This window comes from Canis lupus, chromosome 26, assembly GCF_011100685.1.
Source record: "Canis lupus familiaris isolate Mischka breed German Shepherd chromosome 26, alternate assembly UU_Cfam_GSD_1.0, whole genome shotgun sequence".
In the NCBI taxonomy this organism is placed as follows: Eukaryota; Metazoa; Chordata; class Mammalia; order Carnivora; family Canidae; genus Canis; species Canis lupus.
The window spans coordinates 27,366,748-27,394,646 of NC_049247.1; the positions used below are offsets into that span (position 1 = coordinate 27,366,748).

Consider the following 27,899-nt stretch of genomic DNA (forward strand, 5'->3'; position numbering starts at 1 on the left):
TCCTTTATCAAATATTAGTTGACCATAAAGTTCAGGGTCCACTTCTGGGTTCACTTCTGTTCCATTGATCTATGTGTCTGTTTTTGTGCCAGTACCACACTGTCTTGATGACCACAGCTTTGTAGTACAACCTGAAGTTTGGCATTGTGATGCCCCCAGGTCTGGTTTTCTTTTTTAAAATTCCCCTGGCTCTTCAGGTTCTTTTCTGATTCCACACAAATCTTAAAATAATTTGCTGTAACTCTCTGAAGAAAGTCCATGGTATTTTGATAGGGATTGCATTAAACGTGTAAATTGCCCTGGGTGACATTGACATTTTCACAATATTAATTCTGTCAATCCATGAGCATGGAATATTTTTCCATCTCTAAGTGTCTTCCTCAATTTCTTTCAGAAGTGTTTGATAGTTTTTAGAATATACATCCTTTACCTCTCTGGTTAGGTTTATTTCTAGGACATCCACATGCAGAAGAATGAAACTAGACCACTGTCTTTCACCATACACAAAGATAAATTCAAAATGGATGAAAGATCTAAATGTGAGACAAGATTCCATCAAAATCCTAGAGAAGAACACAGGCAACACCCTTTTTGAACTCGGCCATAGTAACTTCTTGCAAGATACATCTAGGTATCTTATGCGTTTGGGTGCAATTTTAAATGGGATTGACTCCTTAATTTCTCTTTCCTCAGTCTCATTGTTAGTGTATAGAAATGCCACTGATTTCTGGGCATTGATTTTGTGTCCTGCCATGCTACCAAATTGCTGTATGAGTTCTAGCAATCTTGGGGTGGAGGCTTTTGGGTTTTCTACATAGAGTATCATGTCATCAGCAAAGAGGGAGAGTTTGACTTCTTCTTTGCCAATTTGAATGCCTTTAATGTCTTTTTGTTGCCTGATTGCTGAGGCCAGGACTTCCAGTGCTATGTTGAATAGCAGTGGTGAGAGTGGACATCCCTTTCTTGTTCCTGATCTTTGGGGAAAGGCTCCCAGTGCTTCCCCATTGAAAATGATATTTGCTGTGGGCTTTTCGTAGATGGCTTTTTAGATGTCGAGGAAATTTCCCTCTATCCCTACACTCTGAAGAGTTTTATTCAGGAATGGATGCTGTATTTTGCCAAATGCTTTCTCTGCATCTAATGAGAGGATCATATGGTTCTTGGTTTTTCTCTTGCTGATATGATGAATCACATTGATTGTTTTACGAGTGTTGAACCAACCTTGTGTCCCAGGGATCAATCCTACTTGGTCATGGTGAATAATTTTCTTAATGTGTTGTTGGATCCTATTGGCTAGTATCTTGTTGAGAATTTTTGCATCCATGTTCATCAGGGATATTCGCCTGTAATTCTCCTTTTGCTGGGGTCTTTGTCTGGGTTTGGAATAAGGTGATGCTGGCCTCATAGAACGAATTTGGAAGTACTCCATCTCTTTCTATCTTTCCAAACAGCTTTAGGAGAATAGGTATGATTTCTTCTTTAAACGTTTGATAGAATTCCCCTGGGAAGCCATCTGGCCCTGGACTCTTGTGTCTTGGGAGGTTTTTGATGACAGCTTCAATTTCCTCCCACGTTATTTGCCTGTTCAGGTTTTCTATTTCTTCCTGTTCCAGTTTTGGTAGTTTGTGGCTTTCCAGGAATGCGTCCATTTCTTCTAGATTGCCTAATTTATTGGCGTATAGCTGTTCATAATAGGTTTTTAAAATCATTTGTATTTCCTTGGTGTTGGTAGTGATCTCTCCTTCTCATTCACGATTTTATTAATTTGAGTCTTCTCTCTCTTCTTTTTAATAAGGTTGGCTATTGGTTTATCTATCTTATTAATTCTTTCAAGGAACCAACTCCTGGTTCTGTTGATCTGTTCCACAGTTCTTCTGGTCTCGATTTGGTTGAGTTCTGCTCGAATTTTAATTAACTCTCTACTTCTGCTGGGTGTAGGGTCCATCTGCTTTTTTTTCTAGCTCCTTTATGTGTAAGGTTAGCTTTTGTATTTGAGTTCTTTCCAGTTTTTGGATGGATGCTTGTATTGCGATGTATTTCCCCCTTAGGACTGCTTTTGTTGCATCCCAAAGATTTTGAACAGTTGTATCTTCATTCTTATTAGTTTCCATGAATCTTTTTAATTCTTCCTTAATTTCCTGGTTGACCCTTTCATCTTTTAGCAGGATGGCCCTTAACCTCCACATGTTCGAAATCCTTCCAAACTTCTTCTTCTTATGATTTAGTTTTAGTTTCAAAGCATTATGGTCTGAAAATATGCAGGGGATGATCCCAATCTTTTGGTATTGGTTCAGACCTGATTTGTGACCCAGTATGTGGTCTATTCTGGAGAAAGTTCCATGTGCACTTGAGAAGAATATGTATTCAGTGGCGTTTGTATGTAAAGTTCTATAAATATCTGTGAAATGCATCTGGTCCAGTGTATCATTTAAAGCTCTCTTTTCTTTGGAGATGTTGTGCTTAGAATACCTGTCGATTTTAGAAAGTGCTACATTTACGGCGCCAAGTATAAGTGTATTGTTATCTAAGTATGTCTTAACTTTGGTTATTAATTGATTGATATTCTTGGTGGCTCCCACATTCACGACATAAATATTCATGATTGTTAGGTTGTCTTGTTGGATAGATACTTTAAGTATGATATAGTTTCCCTCTTCATCTCTTACTACAGTCTTTGGGATAAGCTTTAATTTATCTGATATAAGAATGGCTAGCCCTGATTTCTTTTGAGGATCATTTGAATGGTACATGCTTCTCCATCCTTTTATTTTCAGGCTGTAGGTGTCCTTAGGTCTAAAATGAGTGTCTTGTAAACAGCAAATACATGGAACTTACTTTTTTATCCAGTCTGAAACCCTGCGCCTTTTGATGGGGTCATTAAGCTCATTCACGTTCAGAGTTACTTTCGAAAGATATGAATTAGTGTCATCATGCTACCTATTCAGTTCCTGTTTTGTGGATTGTTTCCTTGGAATTATTCTTTCTTTTACAGGTTCCTCTTTAATATTTCTTGGAGAGCCGGTTTGGTGGTCACATATTCTTTCAGTTTCTGCCTTTCTTGGAACCTCTTTATCTCTCCTTCTATTCTGAATGAGAGACTTGCTGGATAAAGTATTCTTGACTTCAGGTTCTTCTCACTTAGGATGCTGAATATATCTTGCCAGACTTTTCTGGCCTGCCAGTTCTCCTTGGAGAGTTCTGCTGTTATTCTAATGCTTATCCCCATAAAAGTTATGGATTTCTTGTCTCTTCCTGCTTTAAGAATCTTCTCTTTATGTTTGGAATTTGCAAGTTTCCCTATTGAATGTCAAGGTGTTGAGTGGTTTTTATTGATTTTGGGGGGGTATATCTCTATTTCCTGGATCTGAATGCCTGTTTCCCTTCCTAGATTAGGAAAGTGTTCAGCTATGATTTGTTCAAATACATATTCTGGACCCCTGTCCCTTTCTGCGCCCTCGGGAACCCCAGTTAAACATAGAATTTTCCTTCTGAGGGTGTCATTTATTTCCCTAACCTATCCTCATGATCGTTTAATAGTTTGTCTCTTTTTTCCTCAGCTTCCCTCTTTGCCATCAACTTGTTTTCTATGTCACTCACTTATTCTTCTACCTCATTAACCCTCATCTTTAGGACCTACAGTTTGGATTGCATTTCATTTAATTGATTTTTAATTTCTGCCTGATTAGATCTAAATTCTGCAGTCATGAAGTCCCTTGAATCCTTTATGCTTTTTTGTAGTGCTACCAGTAGCTTTATAATTGTGCTCTGAATTGGCTTTCTGACATTGAATTGTAATTCAAATTTTGTAACTCTGTGGGAGAGAGTACTGTTTCTGGTTCTTTCTTTTGAGGTGAGTTTTTCCTTCTAGTCATTTTGCTCAGTACAGTGTGGCCAAAAACAAGTTGTGCTAGAAAAAGGGGGAAGAATGGGGGGGAAGGGGGGGACAAACAGAAAACAAAAAACAAGGGGAAGTATCCTCTGATTCTATATACTGTAAATTCCGCCATTCACCTGGAACTTTCCAGTGCTGCTTGATCAATAACTTGCTTTTCCCCTGTCTTTCTAGCTTGTCTTCTGGCGGAGGGGCCTGCTCTGCTGATTCTTAAGTATGAGCACCTGGGGGAGCTACCCAGCCTCCTGCCAGGTGCATGGTTCAGTGGGAGCTGTTTATCCTGTGAGGCCCATGCTCCCTGGTGGCCCTGCTCAGTCCCAGGTACAAGGTGACACCAGGAGGAACAAAAGCAATGTTGGCGGCCAGCTCCCCAGCCCTGGAGTCAGCTCCTGCAGTAACTACCGCAGCTCCCAGTCCTCAGGGGCCGGGATACTCTGGGGTGGGGCCCCGGCGGCAGGTGTTCTTGCTGTCCTGGACCCTCCCGCCCAGCCTGTCCCGGGGGGAGGCTGGATCCTGGGCTGTGTCCCCAGCACTCTGGGCTCTCGGGCCTGCGCTGCTGGAATCGCGCTCCTGGTTGCACAGCCCCCTCCGTGGAGCCTCTGCCCAAGCGCCTCCGTGCTGCTCCCGGGCCGCAGGGCACACTGTAGCCCTTTAGGGAGCTCGGCCGCTGGGTTTGGGGCTCTCCCCGGGGGCAGGGTCTCTGTTAGTGCCCCCGGGAGCCTGAGGGCATCCCCGCCCTCCTGGATTCCTGCTCTAACTCCCTGTGAGTGCCTTTCCGTCCGGGAAGTTTGGTGCAGCTCCTGCTCTTCCAGGCGAGGCTCTCCTGACCTGGGGGTGCTCGCTCTGGCCTTAGCCCAGCTCCTCAGGGGCCCCTCCCCCTTGGATGCTTTTTTATTTCTTTTTTTTCCCGTCTTCCTACCTTGATAGAAGTGCAAATTCTCACTGTAGCATTCCATCTCTCTTTAAATCTGAGGCCAAATTAGTAGGTTTTCAGGATGATTTGAAAGTTATCTAGGTAAGTTGGTGGGGACAGGTGACTTGAGGACTGTACTCTCCTGCCTTCTTGCCTCCCTCGATCCCATGTGTTGTTTCTTATTTCCATGTGTTTCTTTCTCTTTATAATCTAACTGAGCGTTGTCAAGTGACTCCATTTCTTCTCAATATTTAGGCTCATTGGCTCTAACTGCTTCTGACCTCATTACCTCCCCCCTGTCATGTCTGCTTGCAGGTGATGGTACAGCGGGTCGCCTAAAGAGGAAGAACCTGAGAGCATATCTCTGTGTGCTCTGGTTTTGTGCCGTCATTTTCATGCTTATTACTCTTAGCTCTACTGTAAATTCCAACATAGGAACAAATTAGATTTGCTTCAGACACTAAGTTACCTTGAAACAGATTTGAATAAGCAAGACTGTTAGTATTTATCCCAGTCAGTGGCCTTTGGGTTTCTTTCTTTCATTTTGTAGATTCACTTCATTCTGGAATCACTTCCTCCTGGGCATTGTTATTTCTTATATTATGGGTCAGCTGATGATCAACTTTGTCATTTTGTATATCTGATAAAATTTTATTTATTTTTTGTTTTTGAATGATGTATTCCATGAGTCAGGAATGAAGTTCTTTTGTCTTTTTTCAATATTTAAAACATGCTGATCCACCATCTCTGTCTGCATTTCTGCTCCTGAGAACTCTGCTAGGATCCTTCTGTCTGTTCATCTGAACATAGTGAATCTTTCCCCTCTGGTTCCTTTTAATCCTGGTTCTTTTCATCTGCCTTAAAGAATTTGATAGGGGAGAAGAGGCAAGATGGCAGAAGAGTAGGGTCCCCATATCACCTGTCCCCACCAAATTACCTAGGTAACCTTCAAATTATCCTGAAAATCTACGAATTCAGCCTGAGATTTAAAGAGAGACCAGCTGGAATGCTACAGTGAGAAGAGTTCGCACTTCTATCAAGGTAGAAAGATGGGGAAGAAGAAATAAAGAAACAAAAGGCCTCCAAGGGGAAGGGCCCCACGAGGAGCCAGGCTGAGGCTGGGGCAGTGTCCCCAGGACAGGAGAGCCACATCCCCGAGAAGCAGGGGCTGCACCAATCTTCCCGGGCGGAAAGGCGCCCACAGGGAGTTGGAGCAGGACCCCAGGAGGGCGGGGATGCCCTCAGGCTCCCTGGGACACTAACAGACACCTGCGTGTCCAGGACGGTGCACCATACCCCGCGGCCGAGCTCCCTAAGGGCTGAAGCGGGCACAGGGGGACCCGGAGCACCTCGGAGGGGATCGGGCGGCGACTCCAAGGAGGGGGCTGCGGGTTGGGAGCGCGAATCCAACAGCACAGACCGGGAGCACAGGGCGCTGGGACACAGCCCAGGATCCAGCCTCCCCCTGGGACAGGCAGAGACCCGGAAGGCCCAGGACAGCAAGGACGCTCCTGCCCCGAGCTGAGCAGATCAGCGGCCACGCCCCCGGAGCCTCCAGGCCCTGCAGACAGAGTAGATCCTGCGGGGGCTGAATACAGGTTTCCAGAGCTGCAGCTGCCACTGGCGTTGTTCCTCCTGCGGCCTCACGGGGTAAACAACCCCCACTGAGCCCTGCACCAGGCAGAGGGCAGAGCAGCTCCGCCAAGTGCTAACACCTGAAAATCAGCACAACAGGCCCCTCCCCCAGAAGACCAGCTAGAAGGACAAGTTCCGGTGGAAGTCAAGAGACTTAAAGTATACAGAATCAGAAGATACTCCCCCGGGTTTTTTTTTTGTTTTTTGTTTTTTTTTTTTGATTTCTGATTGCTTCCCCCACCCTTTTCTTCCCCCTTCTTTCTTTTTCTTTCTCTTTTTCTTCTCTTTTTTCCTTTTTTTCTTCCTTTTTTCTTTTTCTCTTTTCTTTCCTTCTCTCTCTCTCTCTCTTTCTCTCCTTTTCCCAATACAACTTGTTTTTGGCCACTCTGCACTGAGCATAATGACTAGAAGGAAAACCTCACCTCAAAAGAAAGAATCAGAAACAGCCCGCCCTCCCACCGAGTTACATAATCTGGATCACAATTCAATGTCCGAAAGCCAATTCAGAAGTACTATTATACTGCTACTGGTGGCTCTAGAAAAAAGCATAAAGGACTCAAGAGACTTCATGACTGCAGAATTTAGATCCAATCAGGCAGAAATTAAAAATCAATTGAATGAGATGCAATCCAAACTAGAAGTCCTAACGACGAGGGTTAACGAGGTGGAAGAACGAGTGACATAGAAGACAAGCTGACGGCAAAGAGGGAAACTGAGGAAAAAACAGACAGACAATTAGAAGACCATGAAGACAGATTAAGGGAAATAAATGACAGCCTGAGGAAAAAAAACCTACGTTTAATTGGGGTTTCGAGGGTGCCGAAAGGGACAGAGGGCCAGAATATGTATTTGAACATATCATAGCTAAAAACTTTCCTAATCTAGGAAGGGAAACAGGCATTCAGATCGAAGAAGTAGAGAGATCCCCCCCCCTAAAATCAATAAAAACCGTTCAACACCTCGACATCTAATACTGAAGCTTGCAAATTCCAAAGATAAAGAGAAGATCCTTAAAGCAGCAAGAGACAAGAAATCCCTGAATTTTATGGGGAGGAGTATTAGGGTAACAGCAGAACTCTCCAAAGAGACCTGGCAGGCCAGAAAGGGCTGGCAGGATATATTCAGGGTCCTAAATGAGAAGAACATGCAACCAAGAATACTTTATCCAGCAAGGGTCTCATTCAAAATGGAAGGAGAGATAAAGAGCTTCCAAGACAGGCAGAAACTGAAAGAATATGTGACCTCCAAACCAGCTCTGCAAGAAATTTTAAGGGGAACTCTTAAAATTCCCTTTAAGAAGAAGTTCAGTGGAACAATCCACAAAAACAAGGACTCAATAGATATCATGGTGACACTAAACTCATGTCTGTCAATAGTAACTCTGAACGTGAACGGGCTTAATGACCCCATCAAACGGCACAGGGTTTCAGACTGGATAAAAAAGCAGGGCCCATCTATTTGCTGTCTACAAGAGACTCATTTTAGACAGAAGGACACCTACAGCCTGAAAATAAAAGGTTGGAGAACCATTTACCATTCTAATGGTCCTCAAAAGAAAGCAGAGGTAGCCATCCTTATATCAGATAAACTAAAATTTACCCCGAAGACTGTAGTGAGAGATGAAGAGGGATACTATCTCATACTTAAAGGATCTATCCAACAAGAGGACTTAACAATCCTCAATATATATGCCCCGAATGTGGGAACTGCCAAATATTTAAACCAATTAATAACCAAAGTGAAGAAATACTTAGATAATAATACACTTATACTTGGTGACTTCAATCTAGCTCTTTCTACCCTTGATAGCTCTTCTAAGCACAACATCTCCAAAGAAACGAGAGCTTTAAATGATACACTGGACCAGATGCACTTCACAGATATCTACAGAACTTTACATCCAAACTCAACTGTATACACATTCTTCTTAAGTGCACATGGAACTTTCTCCAGAATAGACCACATGCTGGGTCACAAATCAGGTCTGAACTGAAACCAAATAATTGGGATCGTCCCCTGCATATTCTCAGACCATAATGCCTGAAATTAGAACTAAATCACAACAAGAAATTTGGAAGTACCTCAAACACGTGGAGGTTAAGGACCATCCTGCTAAAGGATGAAAGGGTCAACCAGGAAATTAAGGAAGAATTAAAAAGATTCATGGAAACTAATGAGATGAAGGTACAACCATTCAAATTCTTTGGGATGCAGCAAATGCAGTCCTAAGGGGGAAATACATCGCAATACAAGCACCCATTCAAAAACTGGAAAGAACTCAAATACAAAAGCTAACCTTACACATAAAGTAGCTAGAAAAAAAAGCAGATGGACCCTACACCCAGCAGAGGTAGAGAGTTAATTACAATTTGAGTAGAACTCAATGAAATCGAGACCAGAAGAACTGTGGAACAGATCAACAGAACCAGGAGTTGGTTCCTTGAAAGAATTAATAAGATAGATAAACCAATAGCCAATCTTATTAAAAAGAAGAGAGAGAAGACTCAAATTAATAAAATCATGAATGAGAAAGGAGAGATTACTGCCAACACCAAGGAAATACAAACGATTTTAGAAACATATTATGAACAGCTATACATTAGGCAATCTAGAAGAAATGGACACATTCTTGGAAAGCCACAAAATACCAAAACTGGAACAGGAAGAAATAGAAAACCTGAACAGGCAAATAACGTGGGAGGAAATTGAAGCAGTCATCAAAAACCTCCCAAGACACAAGAGTCCAGGGCCAGATGGCCCCCCAGGGGAATTCTATTAAACGTTTAAAGAAGAAATCATACCTATTCTACTAAAGCTGTTTGGAAAGATAGAAAGAGATGGAGTACTTCCAAATTCATTCTATGAGGCCAGCATCACCTTAATTCCAAAACCAGACAAAGACCCCAACAAAAGGAGAATTACAGACCAATATCTCTCAGAACATGGATGCAAAAATTCTCAACAAGATACTAGCCAATAGGATCCAACAGCACATTAAGAAAATTATTCACCATGACCAAGTAGAATTTATCCCCAGGACACAAGGCTGGTTCAACACTTGTAAAACAATCAATGTGATTCATCATATCAGCAAGAGAAAAACCAAGAACCATATGATCCTCTTATTAGATGCAGAGAAAGCGTTTGACAAAGTACAGCATCCATTTCTGATCAAAACTCTTCAGAGTGTAGGGATAGAGGGAACTTTCCTTGACATCTTAAAAGCCATCTAGGAAAAGCCCACAGCAAATATTATTCTCAATGGGGAAGCACTGGGAGCCTTTCCCCTAAGATCAGGAACAAGACAGGGATGTCCACTCTCACCACTGCTATTCAACATAGTACTGGAAGTCCTAGCCTCAGCAATCAGACAACAAAAAGACATTAAAGGTATTCAAATTGGCAAAGAAGAAGTCAAACTCTCCCTCTTCGCTGATGACATGTTACTCTACATAGAAAACCCAAAAGTCTCCACCCCAAGATTGCTGGAACTCATACAGCAATTCGGTAGCGTGGCAGGATACAAAATCAATGCCCAGAAGTCAGTGGCATTTCTATACACTAACAATGAGACTGAAGAAAGAGAAATTAAGGAGTCAATCCCCTTTACAATTGCACCCAAAAGCATAAGATACCTAGGAATAAACCTAACGAAAGATGTAAAGGATCTATACCCTCAAAACTATAGAACACTTCTGAAAGAAATTGAGGAAGACACAAAGAGATGGAAAAATATTCCATGCTCATGGATTGGCAGAATTAATATTGTGAAAATGTCAATGTTACCCAGGGCAATCTACACGTTTAATGCAATCCCTATCAAAATACCATGGACTTTCTTCAGAGAGTTAGAACAAATTATTTTAAGATTTGTGTGGAATCAGAAAAGACCCCGAATAGCCAGGGGAATTTTAAAAAAGAAAACCATATCTGGGGGCATCACAATGCCAGATTTCAGGTTGTACTACAAAGCTGTGGTCATCAAGACAGTGTGGTACTGGCACAAAAACAGACACATAGATCAATGGAACAGAATAGAGAATCCAGAAGTGGACCCTGAACTTTATGGTCAACTAATATTCGATAAAGGAGGAAAGACTATCCATTGGAAGAAAGACAGTCTCTTCAATAAATGGTGCTGGGAAAATTGGACATCCACATGCAGAAGAATGAAACTAGACCACTCTCTTGCACCATACACAAAGATAAATTCAAAATGGATGAAAGATCTAAATGTGAGACAAGATTCCATCAAAATCCTAGAGAAGAACACAGGCAACACCCTTTTTGAACTCGGCCATAGTAACTTCTTGCAAGATACATCCACGAAGGCAAAAGAAACAAAAGCAAAAATGAACTATTGGGACTTCATCAAGATAAGAAGCTTTTGCACAGCAAAGGATACAGTCAACAAAACTCAAAGACAACCTACAGAATGGGAGAAGATATTTGCAAATGACATATCAGATAAAGGGCTAGTTTCCAAGATCTATAAAGAACTTATTAAACTCAACACCAAAGAAACAAACAATCCAATCATGAAATGGGCAAAAGACATGAACAGAAATCTCACAGAGGAAGACATAGACATGGCCAACATGCATATGAGAAAATGCTCTGCATCACTTGCCATCAGGGAAATACAAATCAAAACCACAATGAGATACTACCTCACACCAGTGAGAATGGGGAAAATTAACAAGGCAGGAAACAACAAATGTTGGAGAGGATGTGGAGAAAAGGGAACCCTCATACACTGTTGGTGGGAATGTGAACTGGTGCAGCCACTCTGGAAAACTGTGTGGAGGTTCCTCAAACAGTTAAAAATATACCTGCCGTACGACCCAGCAATTGCACTGCTGGGGATTTACCCCAAAGATACAGATGCAGTGAAACGCCGGGACACCTGCACCCCGATGTTTATAGCAGCAATGGCCACGATAGCCAAACTGTGGAAGGAGTCTCGGTGTCCATCGAAAGATGAATGGATAAAGAAGATGTGGTTTATGTATACAATGGAATATTACTCAGCTATTAGAAATGACAAATACCCACCATTTGCTTCAACGTGGATGGAACTGGAGGGTATTATGCTGAGTGAAGTAAGTCACTCGGAGAAGGAGAAACATTATATGTTCTCATTCATTTGGGGAATGTAAATAATAGTGAAAGGGAATATAAGGGAAGGGGGAAGAAATGTGTGGGAAATATCAGAAAGGGAGACAGAACGTAAAGACTGCTAACTCTGGGAAACGAACTAGGGGTGTTGGAAGGGGAGGAGGGCGGGGTGTGGGAGTGAATGGGTGACGGGCACTGGGGGTTATTCTGTATGTTAGTAAATTGAACATCAATAAAAAAAAAAAGAAAAAAGTAAAGTCAATATCTGCATCAAAAATAAAATTCTCTAATATCAAATTTGAATTTAGAAAAAAAAAAGGAAACACTTAAGTTCACGTTAAACACTACAAAACATTGAAGTGTCTCTTTAATGACAACAGCTCAGTGGAGTCTCAGTGAGGTAACCTTGGCTTTGGGGTTAGTTGTCTTCCTCTGTGGGAATCCAAGGGAAAATTTTCAGCTACAGTGTGACCTATACCATGTACAGTTGGATCCCCATCTCAATGAGCAGTTTCCCAACTTCCTCAGACACCAAATAGACTCGTGTACAAATCTTCCCACAAAAGACACCAGGAGATAAGGGTTGGAATATCAATAAGCATAATAGAGATAGTAGTAATAACAATAAAGAGAAAGATTTGCCTGCTCAACTGCACTTATTACCAGGAGCTACCAGGTCATTCCCATGGCCACCTCTTGGAAGGCCCTGAGGCAGCCCAACTCCACAACCAGAGAGAAATCATGGGACAGTGCTTGTGTTCCAATTCCAGGAATGTCATGTGATACCAAAATTTGGAGGCCAAGGCTTATTTTCTGACCTGTCAGCTACTGGAGGAAGCAGGGACCTTCTCTATTCCTCCCAGGCACCTGAACAATCTTAGCACAACCCCAGACAGAATGGATCCCAGTAGGAGCCTTAGTCAGCATGTCTGGGGGATTGAAGCCAGCCTCTGGGGGAGGAAAATCCAACACTCTAGGGGAGGAAAGCACATGACAGGATGCCCCTCCCAGGGATGTGAAACAGAGACTAATACAATGGAAGGAGCCCAGCCATGCTGCTGCTGCCCAGAAAGCAGACTTCTGAGGAGTGACTGTAGTAGTTTGCTAGGTCTGAGATAACGGAGCACCACAAGCTGGGGGCAGAGGGCAAAGGACATTGGAAAAATGTTTTCCCACAGATTGGAGGTCAGCATTCTGAGATCTAGATGCCAACAGATTTGTGCCTGTTTTGGAGGCTGTGAAGGAGAATCTGTATCATGACTCTCTTGTAGCTCCTGGTGGTTTTCTGGCAATGTTTGGCATTCCTTGGCTTCGAGATTCTTTCTCTATCTTTGTATGGTGTTTTTCCTTCACACAGTCTGTCTCCAAATTTGTGTTTTAATAAGGACACCAGTGTAAATGGATTAGGGCTGCCTCCTCCATAGCAACCTTATTTAATTTAATTGATTACATTTGCCATGATCCTCTACTATAAGAAGTTCCCAGTGAGAGATAATGGAGCTTGGGTTTTAAACATCTGAATCTGGGAGCGGGGGGACATAATTCAATGCACAAGTGTCTCTGCCATGGTTGGGCTCTCCCTCCCCTTGGGAATTCTGCAGGTGAATGGGTACCACAGAGTTCTCAGGGCTCAGGTGGGGCATAACTGACAGCCCTGGAGAAGACCTGACCATCTTCTAAATGGCCCATGTCTCCACATTGACACCCTGGCCCATCCCTCTTCTCTGATTTTCACCACAGTGAGCGAATGACTGACATGACTAGGGTGGACTCCACATTCTCCCAGTCAGATCATGAGTGAGACAAGGATCTCCTAATCATCTGTAGATGGGGTCCAGCCCCAGCTGCCTTGGTGATAGAGTCCCCACAGAACATGAAGCTGATCTGCTTCTCCTCCAACTGCAGGTCTAGGTCCTCCTGAGCCCACCTCAGCTCTGCTGTGGATATAGCATGTGTAGAGCCTGTTAATGCCACATTGTGCTTCTCAGGTCCCTGTAGGGGTCCGTGTGAGGTGTCCTGGTCTGTCTGTCCCATGGTTTCTCCCCTCAGTGCCACCAACCCCAGCCTTGAGGCCCACCCCTGCCCACCCCTGTCCACCCACCCCTGTCCACCCAGGCCTCCATGCTGCCCTCTGTGGTCGAGTCAGAGGATGCACACTGACTGTCAATCACTGGGATTTAGGGTGGCAGTTTCTACACAACTATGTTCTCCTTCCTAGAACTAGGAGGTAACAAGTAGGGCCAACTCCAGTGAGACAACCAAGATGAGATGACACATAATGACAGAGTGTGGACCAGCATGAAGTAGTCCTGCTCTAGCTCTGCTGGGACAACCATATTGTCTTTGTCTCTGTTAGAGAACCAGGACCATGTCCCTGACCCAAAGACCCAGCATGCAGGACAGCAGCCTGAGAGGATGTGCCCCCTGTGACCTCTGCCAAAGGTGAGGGCCTCTCATGGCCTGTGGTGTTGTACATGTGTTTCTTTATGTGTCTCTGTGTGTGTGTGTGTGTGTGTGTGTGTGTGAGAGAGAGAGAGAGAGAGAGAGAGAGAGAGAGAGAGAGAGAGGTAGAGATACAGAGAGACAGAGCCAGAGAGTGAGAGGGAGAGAGAGGGATTTTAGTGTTTTCGGGAAATCTGCCAATTTTAAATGTCCCAAACCTAAGATATACTATGTTTCCATACTATCACTCATCCTCTAAACTCCAGTGACTATTCTTTATGTTTAAGGATAAAGGACTTAAAAAGGGAAGAAGGAGTAAAACTTTTTTATGTGGTTAACACATATGAAGCACAATTGCAAGAACTTCACATTTCTTGAATTGTTTAATCGCAAATACTCTATGAATAAGCATTCTGATCATCAACCCATTTGCAGGTGCAGAAGCTGAGGCATGTAGGATGTGTAACTTGCCTGAGGTCACAGCTAGCAAGTGGCCAATCCAGCACCAAATCAAGATGTTCCTAAGCTCGAATCCCTGGTATTCACCACCACCTTGTGGCCTCTCATTGTGCTTTCAAACCTGGGACATGGCCCATATTGAATGCTCCGGAAGTTTCTCTCACTTTTTTCCAAAAGCAAGTAACTGCTACTTGGGCTTTGCAGATCAGCTGTTCCATCAGATATAAAATTCAGGGCAGCCAGGGTGGCTCACCAGTTTAACGCTCTCTTCCGCCCAGGGCATGATCCTGGAGACCCGGGATTGAGTCCCACATCAGGCTCCCAGCATGGAGCCTGCTTCTACCTCTGCCTTTGTCTCTCCCTCTCTCTCCCTCTCTGTGTTTCTCATGAAGAAATACATAAAATCTTTATAAAAAAAGAACTAAAATTCAAAACAAATACATAGGGAAAAATTTTCTAGTAGCTACATTTTATTTATTTTTATTTTTTTATTTTAAAAATCCTTTTATTTTTTTATTTTGTCAAATTTTATTTAAAATCAATTAATTAACTAATAATGTATTATTAGTTTCAGAGGTAGAGCTTAGTGATTCATCAGTTGCATATAACACCCAGTGCTCATTACTTTAAGACCCCTCCTTAATGTCCATCACCCTGTTACCCCATCCCCCCACTCACCTCCCTTCCAGCAACTCTCAGTTTATTTCCTATAGTTAAGAGTCTGTTATGGTTTGCCTCCCCTCTGATTTCATCTTATTTTTCCCCCCTCCCTTTCCCTATGTTCATCTGTTCTGTTTCTTAAATTCCACATATAAGTGAAACCATATGATTATTGTCTTTGACCAATTGACTTATTTCACTTAGTATAATACCTCCAGTTCCAGCTAAGTCATTGCAAATGGTAAGATTCCTTTTCTTTTCTTTTTTTTGATGGCAGAGGAATATTGAATTGTATGTATATACCAGATCTTCTTTATCCATTCATCTGCCAGTGGATGTTGGGCTCTTTCCATATTTTGGCTATTGTGAACATTACTGCTATAAGCATTGGGGCGCATGTGCCCCTTCAAATCCCTGTTTGTATCCTTTGAATACAACATACTGAGAAAGACACATAGCCTGACTTGCAGCACTGACATCAATCAAGATTGTACAAGTTTCTTCCTTCTTCCACTAGAATCCTTATTCTCCATTATGGAGCCCTTTCTTAAAACTTAGACATTCTACAAGAGTCTCCTTAGATGACTTCATCTATTTCCAAACTTTCCTTATATCAACTCCACTCTGATTCATACTTTGTTAATTTTGCTTGGATACTTCATATCTTCACTGTGCAATTTATTGAATACTTCCACAAGACTGTGCCACAGGAACTCTTTAAAATCTGCCCTAAGTGGGAATAATTACAAAAAAAGTACTCTCTTCTTGACTATTTTCATTGCAGGCATTCTTTACTGTCATAAAAGTTGCTCTATTCTGTTTTTTCTATTTCTTTTTTTTAATAAATTTATTTTTATTGGTGTTCAATTTACCAACATACAGAATAACACCCAGTGCTCATCCTGTCAAGAGTCCCCCTCAGTGCCGTCAACCATTCACCCCCACCCCCGCCCTCCTCCCATTCCACCATCCCTAGTTCGTTTCCCAGAGTTAGGAGTCTTTATGTTCTGTCTCCTTTTCTGATATTTCCCACACATTTTTTCTCCCTTCCCTTATATTCCCTTTTACTCTTATTTATATTCCACAAATGAATGAGAATATATAATGTTTGTCCTTCTCTGATTGACTTACTTCACTCAGCATAATACCCTCCAGTTACATCCACGTTGAAGCAAATGGTGTGTGTCATTTCTAATGGCTGAGTAATATTCCATTGTATACATAAACCACATCTTCTTTATCCATTCATCTTTCGATGGACACTGAGGCTCCTTCCACAGTTTGGCTATTGTGGACATTGCTGCTAGAAACATTGGGGTGCAGGTGTCCTGGCGTTTCATTGCATCTGTATCCTCGGGGTAAATCCCCAACAGTGCAATTGCTGGGTCGTAGGGCAGGTCTATTTTTAACTCTTTGAGGAACCTCCACATGGTTTCCAGAGTGGCTGCACCAGTTCACATTCCCACCAACAATGCAGGAGGGTTCCCTTTTCTCTGCATCCTCTCCAAAATTTGTGGTTTCCTGCCTTGTTAAGTTTTCCCATTCTCATGGGTGTGAGGTGGTATCTCATTGTGGTTTTGATTTGTATTTCCCTGATGGCAAGTGATGCGGAGCATAGCTACATTTTAAAAGGAGAAAAAAATGGATAGCATTTGATTTCATATAGTTTGTTTAGTTCTATTACTTGAAAATATAATGCAATATGAATTAAATGTAAAAACATTGATGTATTTTACATTATATTTATACTAAGTCTTTGAAATCTCATGGATCCTTCATAACTACAGCCCATATCTATTGGGACTAGGCACATTTCAATCTCAGCATCCATCTATACCTTGAGGCTGAACATTGGACAGAGCAGGTCCAATGCATGAGGTTTCCTTAGAGTAAATGTCCTTGCAGTATAGACTCACAGCCAACAAGCTGTTTTTCCTGGGGATACACTAACTCCAACACCATGAACATCCCAGCACTCTTCTGAACAGACTCAGAGACAACAGACACTGGAAGAAAGAAGAGAAGATTATGATTGGAGGGTCCAAAAAAGAAGGGATGAGGGGAGAAGGAGCATAGTAAGAGGGCAGGGCAGGGACGGATGGTAACTCGGGCTCTGGGTTGTGTCCTGCATTGGAAACCACTTGCTCATCACTCAGTGAGGCTGAGAAAACATTCTCTCAATGTTAGCATCCTCATTTAAACAATTGGTGGAACATTTGTGCCTGAAGCATGCAGCTGTTTATTTTTTTTTAATTCCAAATTTAGGTGGAGCATATAAACACTCATCAAGGGTCTAGCATCTCTTGGAGACTCAAAAGGAGTCATTATGAGGAACTGCCAATACATGTGGGGTGACATTCTCCCAGGGTACACCAGAGGGAACTGTGGTCTTGGTTTGTGACCCCAATTAGTCCAAATCCCCTTGTCTATGCTCAAGTGCAAAGAGTGTGACTGCTGCTTCCTCTAAAGATACTTGTGTTGTGTAAAATCATCTCTCCACTCTTGAAACTCACACCTGGTCCTTCTTCTAACCACAGGAAATTACCGTTGTGAGGCTCTTGGGTACAGGGTTCAGACAAGAGCTTATTTAGACAGACACACTGAAGGACAGAGAATAGATTTGCATCTGATGCTCCTCCTTCTCTTAACTGCACAAAGAGGATAAGATGGGTGTTGGAGAGTACAGACCCGGGTGAGAAGTCTCAGAGCAGAACTCCTTGAAGCCTCTCCCCACCATGGACTGGGTCCCCTTTTACCTCCTGCCCTTCATTTTCTCTACAGGTCTGGTTTCCCCCTCCCTGACCTTTCCCTTCAAGCACAGAACCCCTGGCCAGTGTCTGCTACATTTAACATCTTTCTTATCTTTTGTGTTTTCAGGTGTCTGTGCTCCTCCTGTGCTGACCCAGACTCCAAGTGCATCTGCCTCCCTGGAAGCCTCCGTCAAGCTCACATGCACTCTGAGCAGTGAGCACAGCAGTTACCTTATTTACTGGTATCAACAACAACAACCAGGGAAGGCCCCTCAGTATCTGATGAAGGTTAACAGTGATGGAAGCCACAGCAGGGGAGACGGGATCCCCAGTCGCTTCTCAGGCTCCAGGTCTGGGGCTGACCGCTATTTAACCATGTCTAACATCCAGTCTGAGGATGAGGCAGATTATTACTGTTTTACACCCGCTAGTAGCAATAGCCACAGTGACACAGACAAATGGGGAAGTGAGCACAAAACCTCTCACCCTCTCTCTTCTCTTCCCTGTGGGGATTCAGGGGGAGCTGCAGCCTGTCCTTCTCCAGGGCCCTGAGACCTATGACTCTTCTTGCAAACTCTGTCATGCTGTACCTCTGTTCCAAGAGGAAGGCCAAAATTTAGGTAATTTTGGCAGAGAGTATTCTCCTTCCTCTCCATAATTCTTGAAAAGACCCAAGCTACCCAGGCAAGAAATTGAGTCTATGGGATATCTGGGCTGACATGACCCCATGAGCTGTCAGACCCGATGCCATCCATGATGGGTCCCTATTCAAGGAATGGACATAGATCTCCGGGTTGTAGGTTGACGGAGGAGGGCAATTCAGTGAATATCTTCACTGTCACTTCATCATGAAGTATAATAGGACCCCTGCTAGTGTTGAACATTCAAAAGGAAACATTAGATCCCCGAGTTAGACAGGACCAAGAACCTTGCATCCATCATGGGTGCAAAGCTGGGACCTGATTAGGAATATAGTGTGTATGTTAGGATGTCTGTGGCAAGACCACCATGGAGCATGGCATGGGTTTCTCCATCTATAGTTGACTCTTAACTTCTGATGCCAGGAAGTGGTCCACATGCTGCCAACAGGACTTTTCTAGGTTCTCCCTGGGACCACATCAAATAGCATGGAAGAGGAAGCATTGCAATGATAAATATAATAACTCCCCTGAATCTCAACCCAATGAGTGATCCACCTCTAATCATATGATTGGGGGTGGGGCAAGTTTACTGGGCATGTAGATTTCCCCTATAATTTAAGCATTTAAAAACCAAGCATTTTCATGTACACCCCCACTTGTGGGTTAATGTTGAGCAGTTGTATCAAGGAAGATAAACCTGTTCCCCGGGCAGTGACTTGAGCAGGGTTGTGAGAGTTTTTGGTTTTGGACCGCAGAAATTCATGTTGGATACCCCTAGTGATGGATCTCAGTGATGGAAAATCCAGGAGCAGTCCATAATGGACAACTCCGAAGTAGGTAGGAAGAGTAGAGTTTTTCTTGAGAGAGAGTGTGGGTAGAGATGCAGGAGGAGTGGGACGAGAAGTGAATACCAGGTCTCAGAATTGTAGTGTCTCTTTCTAGCTTGTGGTTGGCTGGAGTCACAACAGATCCCAAGAAACTCCTGCTCACTCAAAAAAGATTATTCTGTACTAAGTGCTTGCAAAATGCCTCCCACAGGTGACTTTAGTGGGATTTTTCTCCACGACTTCCATTGGTAGGGAAGGCAATCAAGAGGACTGTAGGGAAATAATATGCAAAACTGTAGTGTGAATCATGCCACTTCCCAGCTCACCTGGGCCTTCTGGTGTTTATAATGTGGGGAACAAAAGTAACCCAATACTTTGAATGGACAGACAGATGGACAAACTGTAGAAGTGATGACAGTGAATGAAAAAGGGAGGGAGATGAAGAGCATTCCCTGTTGTCCTTGGATGATAACCAACTAGTGAGGGAATGACAAGTAAAAAGCCTTGGTTGAAAGGGTTCAAAGGATTTCATTAGTGGTCATTTCTGTTTGTCATGTTTATAACAGGATCAAGGTCACAGTCAGAGACCCCTGGTTAGCTCTTCTGATGTGAAAGTAAGTAATGAACAGCTTCAAGAATGAGTGTCACTTGCCGGATTGGACTTTCGGTGCCTGTTGGCTTCCCAGATTGACCCGAGATCTTGAGACCAGGAATGAAAATTTATGTCAAAAGTTCTTGTGTAGCCTGTGACCTTAGCAGAGTGCTCCAGATTGGAAGTCCTTTAGTATCATTGTCTCATTCAGGGATATAAGGGCTTCGTGAGCTATTTGTAATTTAACAGAAGGAGCGCCTGAAACAGGTGACAAGAATAGTCAGGAGGAGTGATGGAGGTGATGCCACTGACACTGTGACACGAGAGGCCAGACAGACTGAGCCAACAGTGAGAGTATGTTCAAGAGATCTACTCTCCCAACACCCCCACACCTTCCTCATTCTGCATCTCCCACCCTTCTTCCCTATACATCTCCGCCCTTCCCTCTGCCATCACTCATAAACTAAAGGTCTCACTTTCAATCTCTTTCTCTAGAGATGACTGGAATATTATCCAATAGTCATCTCCTACTGAATTCTGCTTAATTCATTGTCCTATACGGTCTGTTCCCTTTACATATATTCTATTCACACATTTTTTTCTGCCCTAGAGCATGTATGTTTGTGCATCTCTCTGCCCGCCTGACTTGATTCTCCAAGGGTCACAACAGGAAAAATAATGATACTGAGTCTGTCATTGTCTAGAAGTCATGGGTGAAAACCAGAATTCCTAACCTTTACAGGATTGGAGCCCTCATTACCCCAGAGGTGAGGGTTGTTGGAAACTGCTGCTCCATGAATTAGTTTTGCTGAAGAGAGCTGGCACAGCAGGGACATGCCCCCTTCTTGTTTGCAGCCTGTATCTGGTGGCCCCTGCATGCCGGTGGCAGAGAAGCAGGACCTTTACCCACTATTCTGCACGTCTCTGGAGAACACACCCAGCACCAGGGCTCCCAAAGGTTCTATTGCAGCCCTGGCTGGGACAATCTGACATGCCACTGTCCTTCTCTGCTCATGCCTGCTTCTTCATCTTTTCTTTAACTCAGATGTGTGTTTCCTGTAGATCTAGGTTTCCTGCACAGTACTCTCTAAGTGAAAGTATGCTCTTGGGAATCTCCACATCTGTCTATTTGGTATATATACTCAGGAGTGTAATTTCCGGGTATCTCTAATCTTCTTGAGGAACCACAATATTGTTTTCCAGAGTGAGTAGGCCAGGTTGCATTCTCACCAACAGTGAAGAGGGATCCCCTTTCTCCACATCTGTGCCAATATTTGTTGTTTCCTGTCTTGTTAATTTCATCAATTCTAACTGGTGTAATGTGGTATCGCATTGTGCTTCTGATTTGTATTTCCCTGATGACAGGTGATATGGAACATTGTTTTCCGTGCCTTTTGCCTAGTTGTACGTCTTTCTGGATAAATGTCGGTTCATATCTTTTGCTCGTCTCTTGACTGCAACATTTTTTGGGGGGTCTCGTGTTTGATAAGGCCTTTATAGATCTTCGATACTAGCCCTTTATCTGATATGCCATTTGCAAATATCTTCTCTCCCGCTGTCACTTGTCTTTCGGTTTGTCGACTATTTGCTTCACTGTGCCACGGCTATGTATCTTGATGAAGGCCCAATAGCTTATTATTGCTTTGTGTCCCTTCCTTATAGAAATGTGACTTGCAAGAAATTGTTGCCTGTGTTCTCTTCTAGGATTTTGATGGATTCCTGTCTCACATTTTGATGTTTCATCCATGTTGAGTTCATCTCTGTGTATGGTGTAAGAGAATGGTCTAGTTTCATTCTTCTGCATGTGGCTGTTCAATATTTGCAACCACATTTGTTAAAGAGACTTTTTCCTTTGAACATTCTTCCCTGTTTTGTCAAAGCTTAGTTGACCATACAGTTGAGAGTCCTTTACTGGGTTCTCTATTCTGTTACTTTTTTGTACATGTGTATTTTTGTGCCAATATCATGCTGTCTTGAGGATCACAGCTTTGTAATATAGTTTGAAGTCAAGTAATGTGATGTACCAGCTCTGGTTATTCAAGGTTTTTCTGGTTCCATACAAATCTTTGGATTATTTGCTCTAATTCTGCAAAGAAAGTCCATGGTATTATGACAGGGATTGCACTGAATGTGTACATTGCTCTGAGTAACAGACATTTTAGCAAAGTGTATTCTTCCAAAATGAGCATGGTAAGTTTTTCCATCTCTTTGTGAATTCATCAATGTCTTTCTTAGGTGTTTTGTAGATTTAAGGTACAGATCCCTTACCTCTTTGGTTAGGTTTATTCCTAGGTATCTTACGGGTTTTGGTGCATTTGAAATAAAGGGTCCTGGAATTGAGCTCAGTATCTCACTTCTTGCTCAGCAAAGAAAGTGCTTTTCACTGTCTTGCTGCCTCTCCCCTCACTCATGGGGTTTCTCTCTCTCTCTCATTCTCTCTCTCTCTCTCTCTCTCTCACTCCCTCTCTCAAATAAATAAATAAATAAAATCTTAGAAAGAAAAGAATACAACTGGAATTTGCATTGTTTTTCCATCTTTATTTACATATAGATAGATAATACTGTGTGATTTGAAGGTATAAAACATGACGTGATACACATATATATTGTAACACGATGACCCCAAATATAGGTAGTTAAAACATCCATCACTTCACACGCTTGACTTTATGTTCTTTATGTGTGTAGTGAGAACATCCAAGATCTACCATCTTCACAACTTTCAAGTATACAATACAGAATTGTTACCTATAGCCACCAAGCTGCACATTACATCCCAATAACTTACTCATCTCATAACTGGAAGTCTGTACTCTTTTTTTTTAATTTATTTTTTTATTGGTGTTCAATTTACTAACATACAGAATAACACCCAGTGCCCGTCACCCATTCACTCCCACCCCCCGCCCTCCTCCCCTTCTACCACCCCTAGTTCGTTTCCCAGAGTTAGCAGTCATTACGTTCTGTCTCCTTTTCTGATATTTCCCACACATTTCTTCTCCCTTCCCTTATTTTCCCTTTCACTATTATTTATATTCCCCAAATGAATGAGAACATATAACGTTTGTCCTTCTCCGACTGACTTACTTCACTCAGCATAATACCCTCCAGTTCCATCCACGTTGAAGCAAATGGTGGGTATTTGTCATTTCTAATAGCTGAGTAATATTCCATTGTATACATAAACCACATCTTCTTTATCCATTCATCTTTCGTTGGACACCGAGGCTCCTTCCACAGTTTGGCTATCGTGGCCATTGCTGCTATAAACATCGGGGTGCAGGTGTCCCGGCGTTTCATTGCATTTGTATCTTTGGGGTAAATCCCCAACAGTGCAATTGCTGGGTCGTAGGGCAGGTCTATTTTTAACTCTTTGAGGAACCTCCACACAGTTTTCCAGAGTGGCTGCACCAGTTCACAGTCCCACCAACAGTGTAAGAGGGTTCCCTTTTCTCCACATCCTCTCCAACATTTGTTGTTTCCTGCCTTGTTAATTTTCCCCATTCTCACTGGTGTGAGGTGGTATCTCATTGTAGTTTTCATTTGTATTTCCCTGATGGCAAGTGATGCAGAGCATTTTCTCATATGCATGTTGGCCATGTCTATGTCTTCCTCTGTGAGATTTCTGTTCATGTCTTTTGCCCATTTCATGATTGGATTGTTTGTTTCTTTGGTGTTGAGTTTAATAAGTTCTTTATAGATCTTGGAAACTAGCCCTTTATCTGATATGTCATTTGCAGATATCTTCTCCCATTCTGTAGGTTGTCTTTGAGTTTTGTTGACTGTATCCTTTGCTGTGCAAAAGCTTCTTATCTTGATGAAGTCCCAATAGTTCATTTTTGCTTTTGTTTCTTTTGCCTTCGTGGATGTATCTTGCAAGAAGTTACTATGGCCGAGTTCAAAAAGGGTGTTGCCTGTGTTCTTCTCTAGGATTTTGATGGAATCTTGTCTCACATTTAGATCTTTCATCCATTTTGAGTTTATCTTTGTGTATGGTGAAAGAGAGTGGTCTAGTTTCATTCTTCTGCATGTGGATGTCCAATTTTCCCAGCACCATTTATTGAAGAGACTGTCTTTCTTCCAATGGATAGTCTTTCCTCCTTTATCGAATATTAGTTGACCATAAAGTTCAGGGTCCACTTCTGGATTCTCTATTCTGTTCCACTGATCTATGCGTCTGTTTTTGTGCCAGTACCACACTGTCTTGATGACCACAGCTTTGTAGTACAACCTGAAATCTGGCATTGTGATGCCCCCAGATATGGTTTTCTTTTTTAAAATTCCCCTGGCTATTCGGGGTCTTTTCTGATTCCACACAAATCTTAAAATAATTTGTTCCAACTCTCTGAAGAAAGTCCATGGTATTTTGATAGGGATTGCATTAAACGTGTATATTGCCCTGGGTAACATTGACATTTTCACAATATTAATTCTGCCAATCCATGAGCATGGAATATTTTTCCATCTCTTTGTGTCTTCCTCAATTTCTTTCAGAAGTGTTCTATAGTTTTGAGGGTATAGATCCTTTACATCTTTGGTGAGGTTTATTCCTAGGTATCTTATGCTTTTGGGTGCAATTGTAAATGGGATTGACTCCTTAATTTCTCTTTCTTCAGTCTCATTGTTAGTGTATAGAAATGCCACTGACTTCTGGGCATTGATTTTGTATCCTGCCACGCTACCGAATTGCTGTATGAGTTCTAGCAATCTTGGGGTGGAGACTTTTGGGTTTTCTATGTAGAGTATCATGTCATCGGCGAAGAGGGAGAGTTTGACTTCTTCTTTGCCAATTTGAATGCCTTTAATGTCTTTTTTTTGTCTGATTGCTGAGGCTAGCACTTCCAGTACTATGTTGAACAGCAGTGGTGAGAGTGGACATCCCTGTCTTGTTCCTGATCTTATTGGAAAGGCTCCTAGTGCTTCCCCATTGAGAATGATATTTGCTGTGGGCTTTTCATAGATGGCTTTTAAGATGTCGAGGAATGTTCCCTCTATCCCTACACTCTGAAGAGTTTTGATCAGGAATGGATGCTGTATTTTGTCAAATGCTTTCTCTGCATCCAATGAGAGGATCATATGGTTCTTGGTTTTTATCTTGCTGATATGATGAATCACATTGATTGTTTTACGGGTGTTGAACCAGCCTTGTGTCTATTTTTCTGCTTCAATTTCCTCCCTGGTTATTGGCCTGTTCAGGTTTTCTATTTCTTCCTGTTCCAGTATTGGTAGTTTGTGACTTTCCAGGAATGCGTCCATTTTTTCTAGATTGCCTAATTTATTGGCGTATAGCTGTTCATAATATGTTTTTAAAATCATTTGTATTTCCTTGGTGTTGGTAGTGATCTCTCCTTTCTCATTCATGATTTTATTAATTTGAGTCTTCTCTCTCTTCTTTTTAATAAGTGTATTATTATCTAAGTATTTCTTCACTTTTGGTTAATAATTGATTTATATATTTGGCAGCTCCCACATTCGGAGCATATATATTGAGGATTGTTAAGTCCTCTTGTTGAATAGATCCTTTAAGTATGATATAGTGTCCCTCTTCATCTCTCACTACAGTCTTTGGGGTAAATTTTAGTTTATCTGATATAAGGATGGCTACCCCTGCTTTCTTTTGAGGACCATTCGAATGGTAAATGGTTCTCCAACCTTTGATTTTCAGGCTGTAGGTGTCCTTCTGTCTAAAATTAGTCTCTTGTAGACAGCAAATAGATGGGTCCTGCTTTTTTATCCAGTCTGAAACCCTGCGCCTTTTGATGGGGTCATTAAGCCCGTTCACATTCAGAGTTACTATTGAGAGATATGAGTTTAGTGTCATCATGATATCTATTCAGTCTTTGTTTTTGTGGACTGTTCCACTGAACTTCTTCTTAAAGGGGAATTTTAAGAGTCCCCCTTAAAATTTCTTGCACAGCTGGTTTGGAGGTCACATATTCTTTTAGTTGCTGCCTGTCTTGGAAGCTCTTTATCTCTCCTTCCATTTTGAATGAGAGCCTTGCTGGATAAAGTATTCTTGGTTGCATGTTCTTCTCATTTAGGACCCTGAATATATCCTGCCAGCCCTTTCTGGCCTGCCAGGTCTCTGTGGAGAGGTCTGCTGTTACCCTAATACTCCTCCCCATAAAAGTCAGGGATTTCTTGTCTCTTGCTGCTTTAAGGATCTTCTCCTTATCTTTGGAATTTGCAAGCTTCACAATTAAATGTCGAGGTGTTGAACGGTTTTTATTGATTTTAGGGGGGGATCTCTCTATTTCCTGGATCTGAATGCCTGTTTCCCTTCCCAGATTAGGAAAGTTTTCAGCTAGAATTTGTTCAAATACATATTCTGGCCCTCTGTCCCTTTCGGCGCCCTCGGGAACACCAATTAAACGTAGGTTTTTCTTCCTCAGGCTGTCGTTTATTTCCCTTAATCTATCTTCATGGTCTTTTAATTGTTTGTCTCTTTTTTCCTCAGTTTCCCTCTTTGCTATCAACTTGTCTTCTGTGTCACTCACTCGTTCTTCCACCTCGTTAACCCTCGTCGTTAGGACTTCTAGTTTGGATTGCATCTCATTCAATTGATTTTTAATTTCTGCCTGATTAGCTCTAAATTCTACAGACTTGAAGTCTCTTGAGTCCTTTATACTTTTTTTCTAGCGCCACCAGTAGCTGTATAATAGTGCTTTTGAATTGGCTTTCTGACATTGAATTGTAATCCAGATTTTGTAACTCTGTGGGAGGGAGGACTGTTTCTGATTCTTTCTTTTGAGGTGAGGTTTTCCTTCTAGTCATTTTGCTCAGTGCAGCGTGGCCAAAAGCAAATTGTATTGGGAAAAAGAGAAAAAGAGAGGAAAGAAAGAAGGAAAGAAAAGAGAAAGAGAAAAAAAAAGGGAAGAAAAAGAGAAAAAAAACGAAAAAAAAGAAGAAAAAGAGAAAGAGAAAGAAAGGAGAAAAAAAGGGGGTGGGGGAAGGAAACAAATCAAAAAGCAAAACAAAACAAAACAAAACAAAACAAAACAAAAAAAAAGAACCACAGGGGAGTATCTTCTGATTCTGTGTTCTTTAAGTCCCTTGGCTTCCCCTGGAAGTTGTCAGTCTAGCTGATCTTCTGGGGGAGGGGCCTGTTGTGCTGATTTTCAGGTGTTAGCAGTTGGGGGAGCTGCTGTGCCCCTGCCTGGTGCAGGGCTCAGTGGGGGTTGTTTACCCCGTGAGGCCGCAGGAGGAACAGCCCCAGTGGCGGGTCAGCTCTGGAAACCTGGATTCAGCCCCCGCAGGAACTCCGTCTGCAGGGCCTGGAGGCTCCGGGGCGGGGCCGCTGCTCTGCTCAGCTGGGGCAGGAGCGTCCTTGCTGTCCTGGGCCCTCCCGGCCTCTGCCTGTCCCGGGGGAGGCGGGATCCTGGGCTGTGTCTCGGCGCCCTGTGCACCGGAGCCTGCGCTGTTGGATTCGCGCTCCCGGACCGCGCAACCCCCTCCGCCGAGCTGCAGCCCGAGCCCCTCCGAGCTGCTCCGGGTCCCGCCGTGCGCGCTGCAGCCCTTAGGGAGCTCGGCGCACTCTCCCGGGGCGCAGGTGTCTGTTAGTGTCCCAGGGAGCCCGAGGGCCTCCCCGCCCTCCTGGGTCCTGCTCCAACTCCCGCGAGCCCCTTTCCCCCGGGAAGGTCGGTGCAGCTCCTGCGTCTCCGGGACGGGGCTCTCCTGTCCTGGGGACACTCGCCCTGGCCTCAGCCTGGCTCCTCACGGGGCCCCTCCCCCTCGGAGGCCTTTGTTTCTTTATTTCTTTTTCCCCGTTTTCCTACCTTGATAGATGCGCGAACTCTTCTCACTGTAGCATTCCAGCTGGTCTCTCTTTAAATCTCAGGCCGAATTGATAGATTTTCAGAATAATTTGAAGGTTTTCTAGGTAGTTTGGTGGAGACAGGTGATTTGGAGACCCTACTCTTCCGCCATCTTGCTCCTCCCCCCAGTCTGTACTCTTTGATCAGCATCTTGTC

At 42.9% G+C, this 27,899-nt stretch overlaps 1 protein-coding gene and 2 gene segments (V, D, J or C); all 3 read left to right on the top strand.

Annotated features, from left to right (window-relative positions):
- LOC119869150 (immunoglobulin lambda-1 light chain-like) overlaps positions 1 to 27,899 on the top strand; it is a 1,083,218-nt gene that overhangs the window by 725,436 nt on the left and 329,883 nt on the right. The gene's annotated exons all lie outside the window — the stretch shown is intronic.
- LOC119866215 overlaps positions 1 to 27,899 on the top strand; it is a 743,285-nt gene that overhangs the window by 426,487 nt on the left and 288,899 nt on the right.
- On the top strand, positions 17,726 to 18,600 carry LOC119877601. The segment is given in 2 exon segments: positions 17,726 to 17,900; positions 17,997 to 18,600. Coding segments are annotated over 2 exon segments (471 nt in total).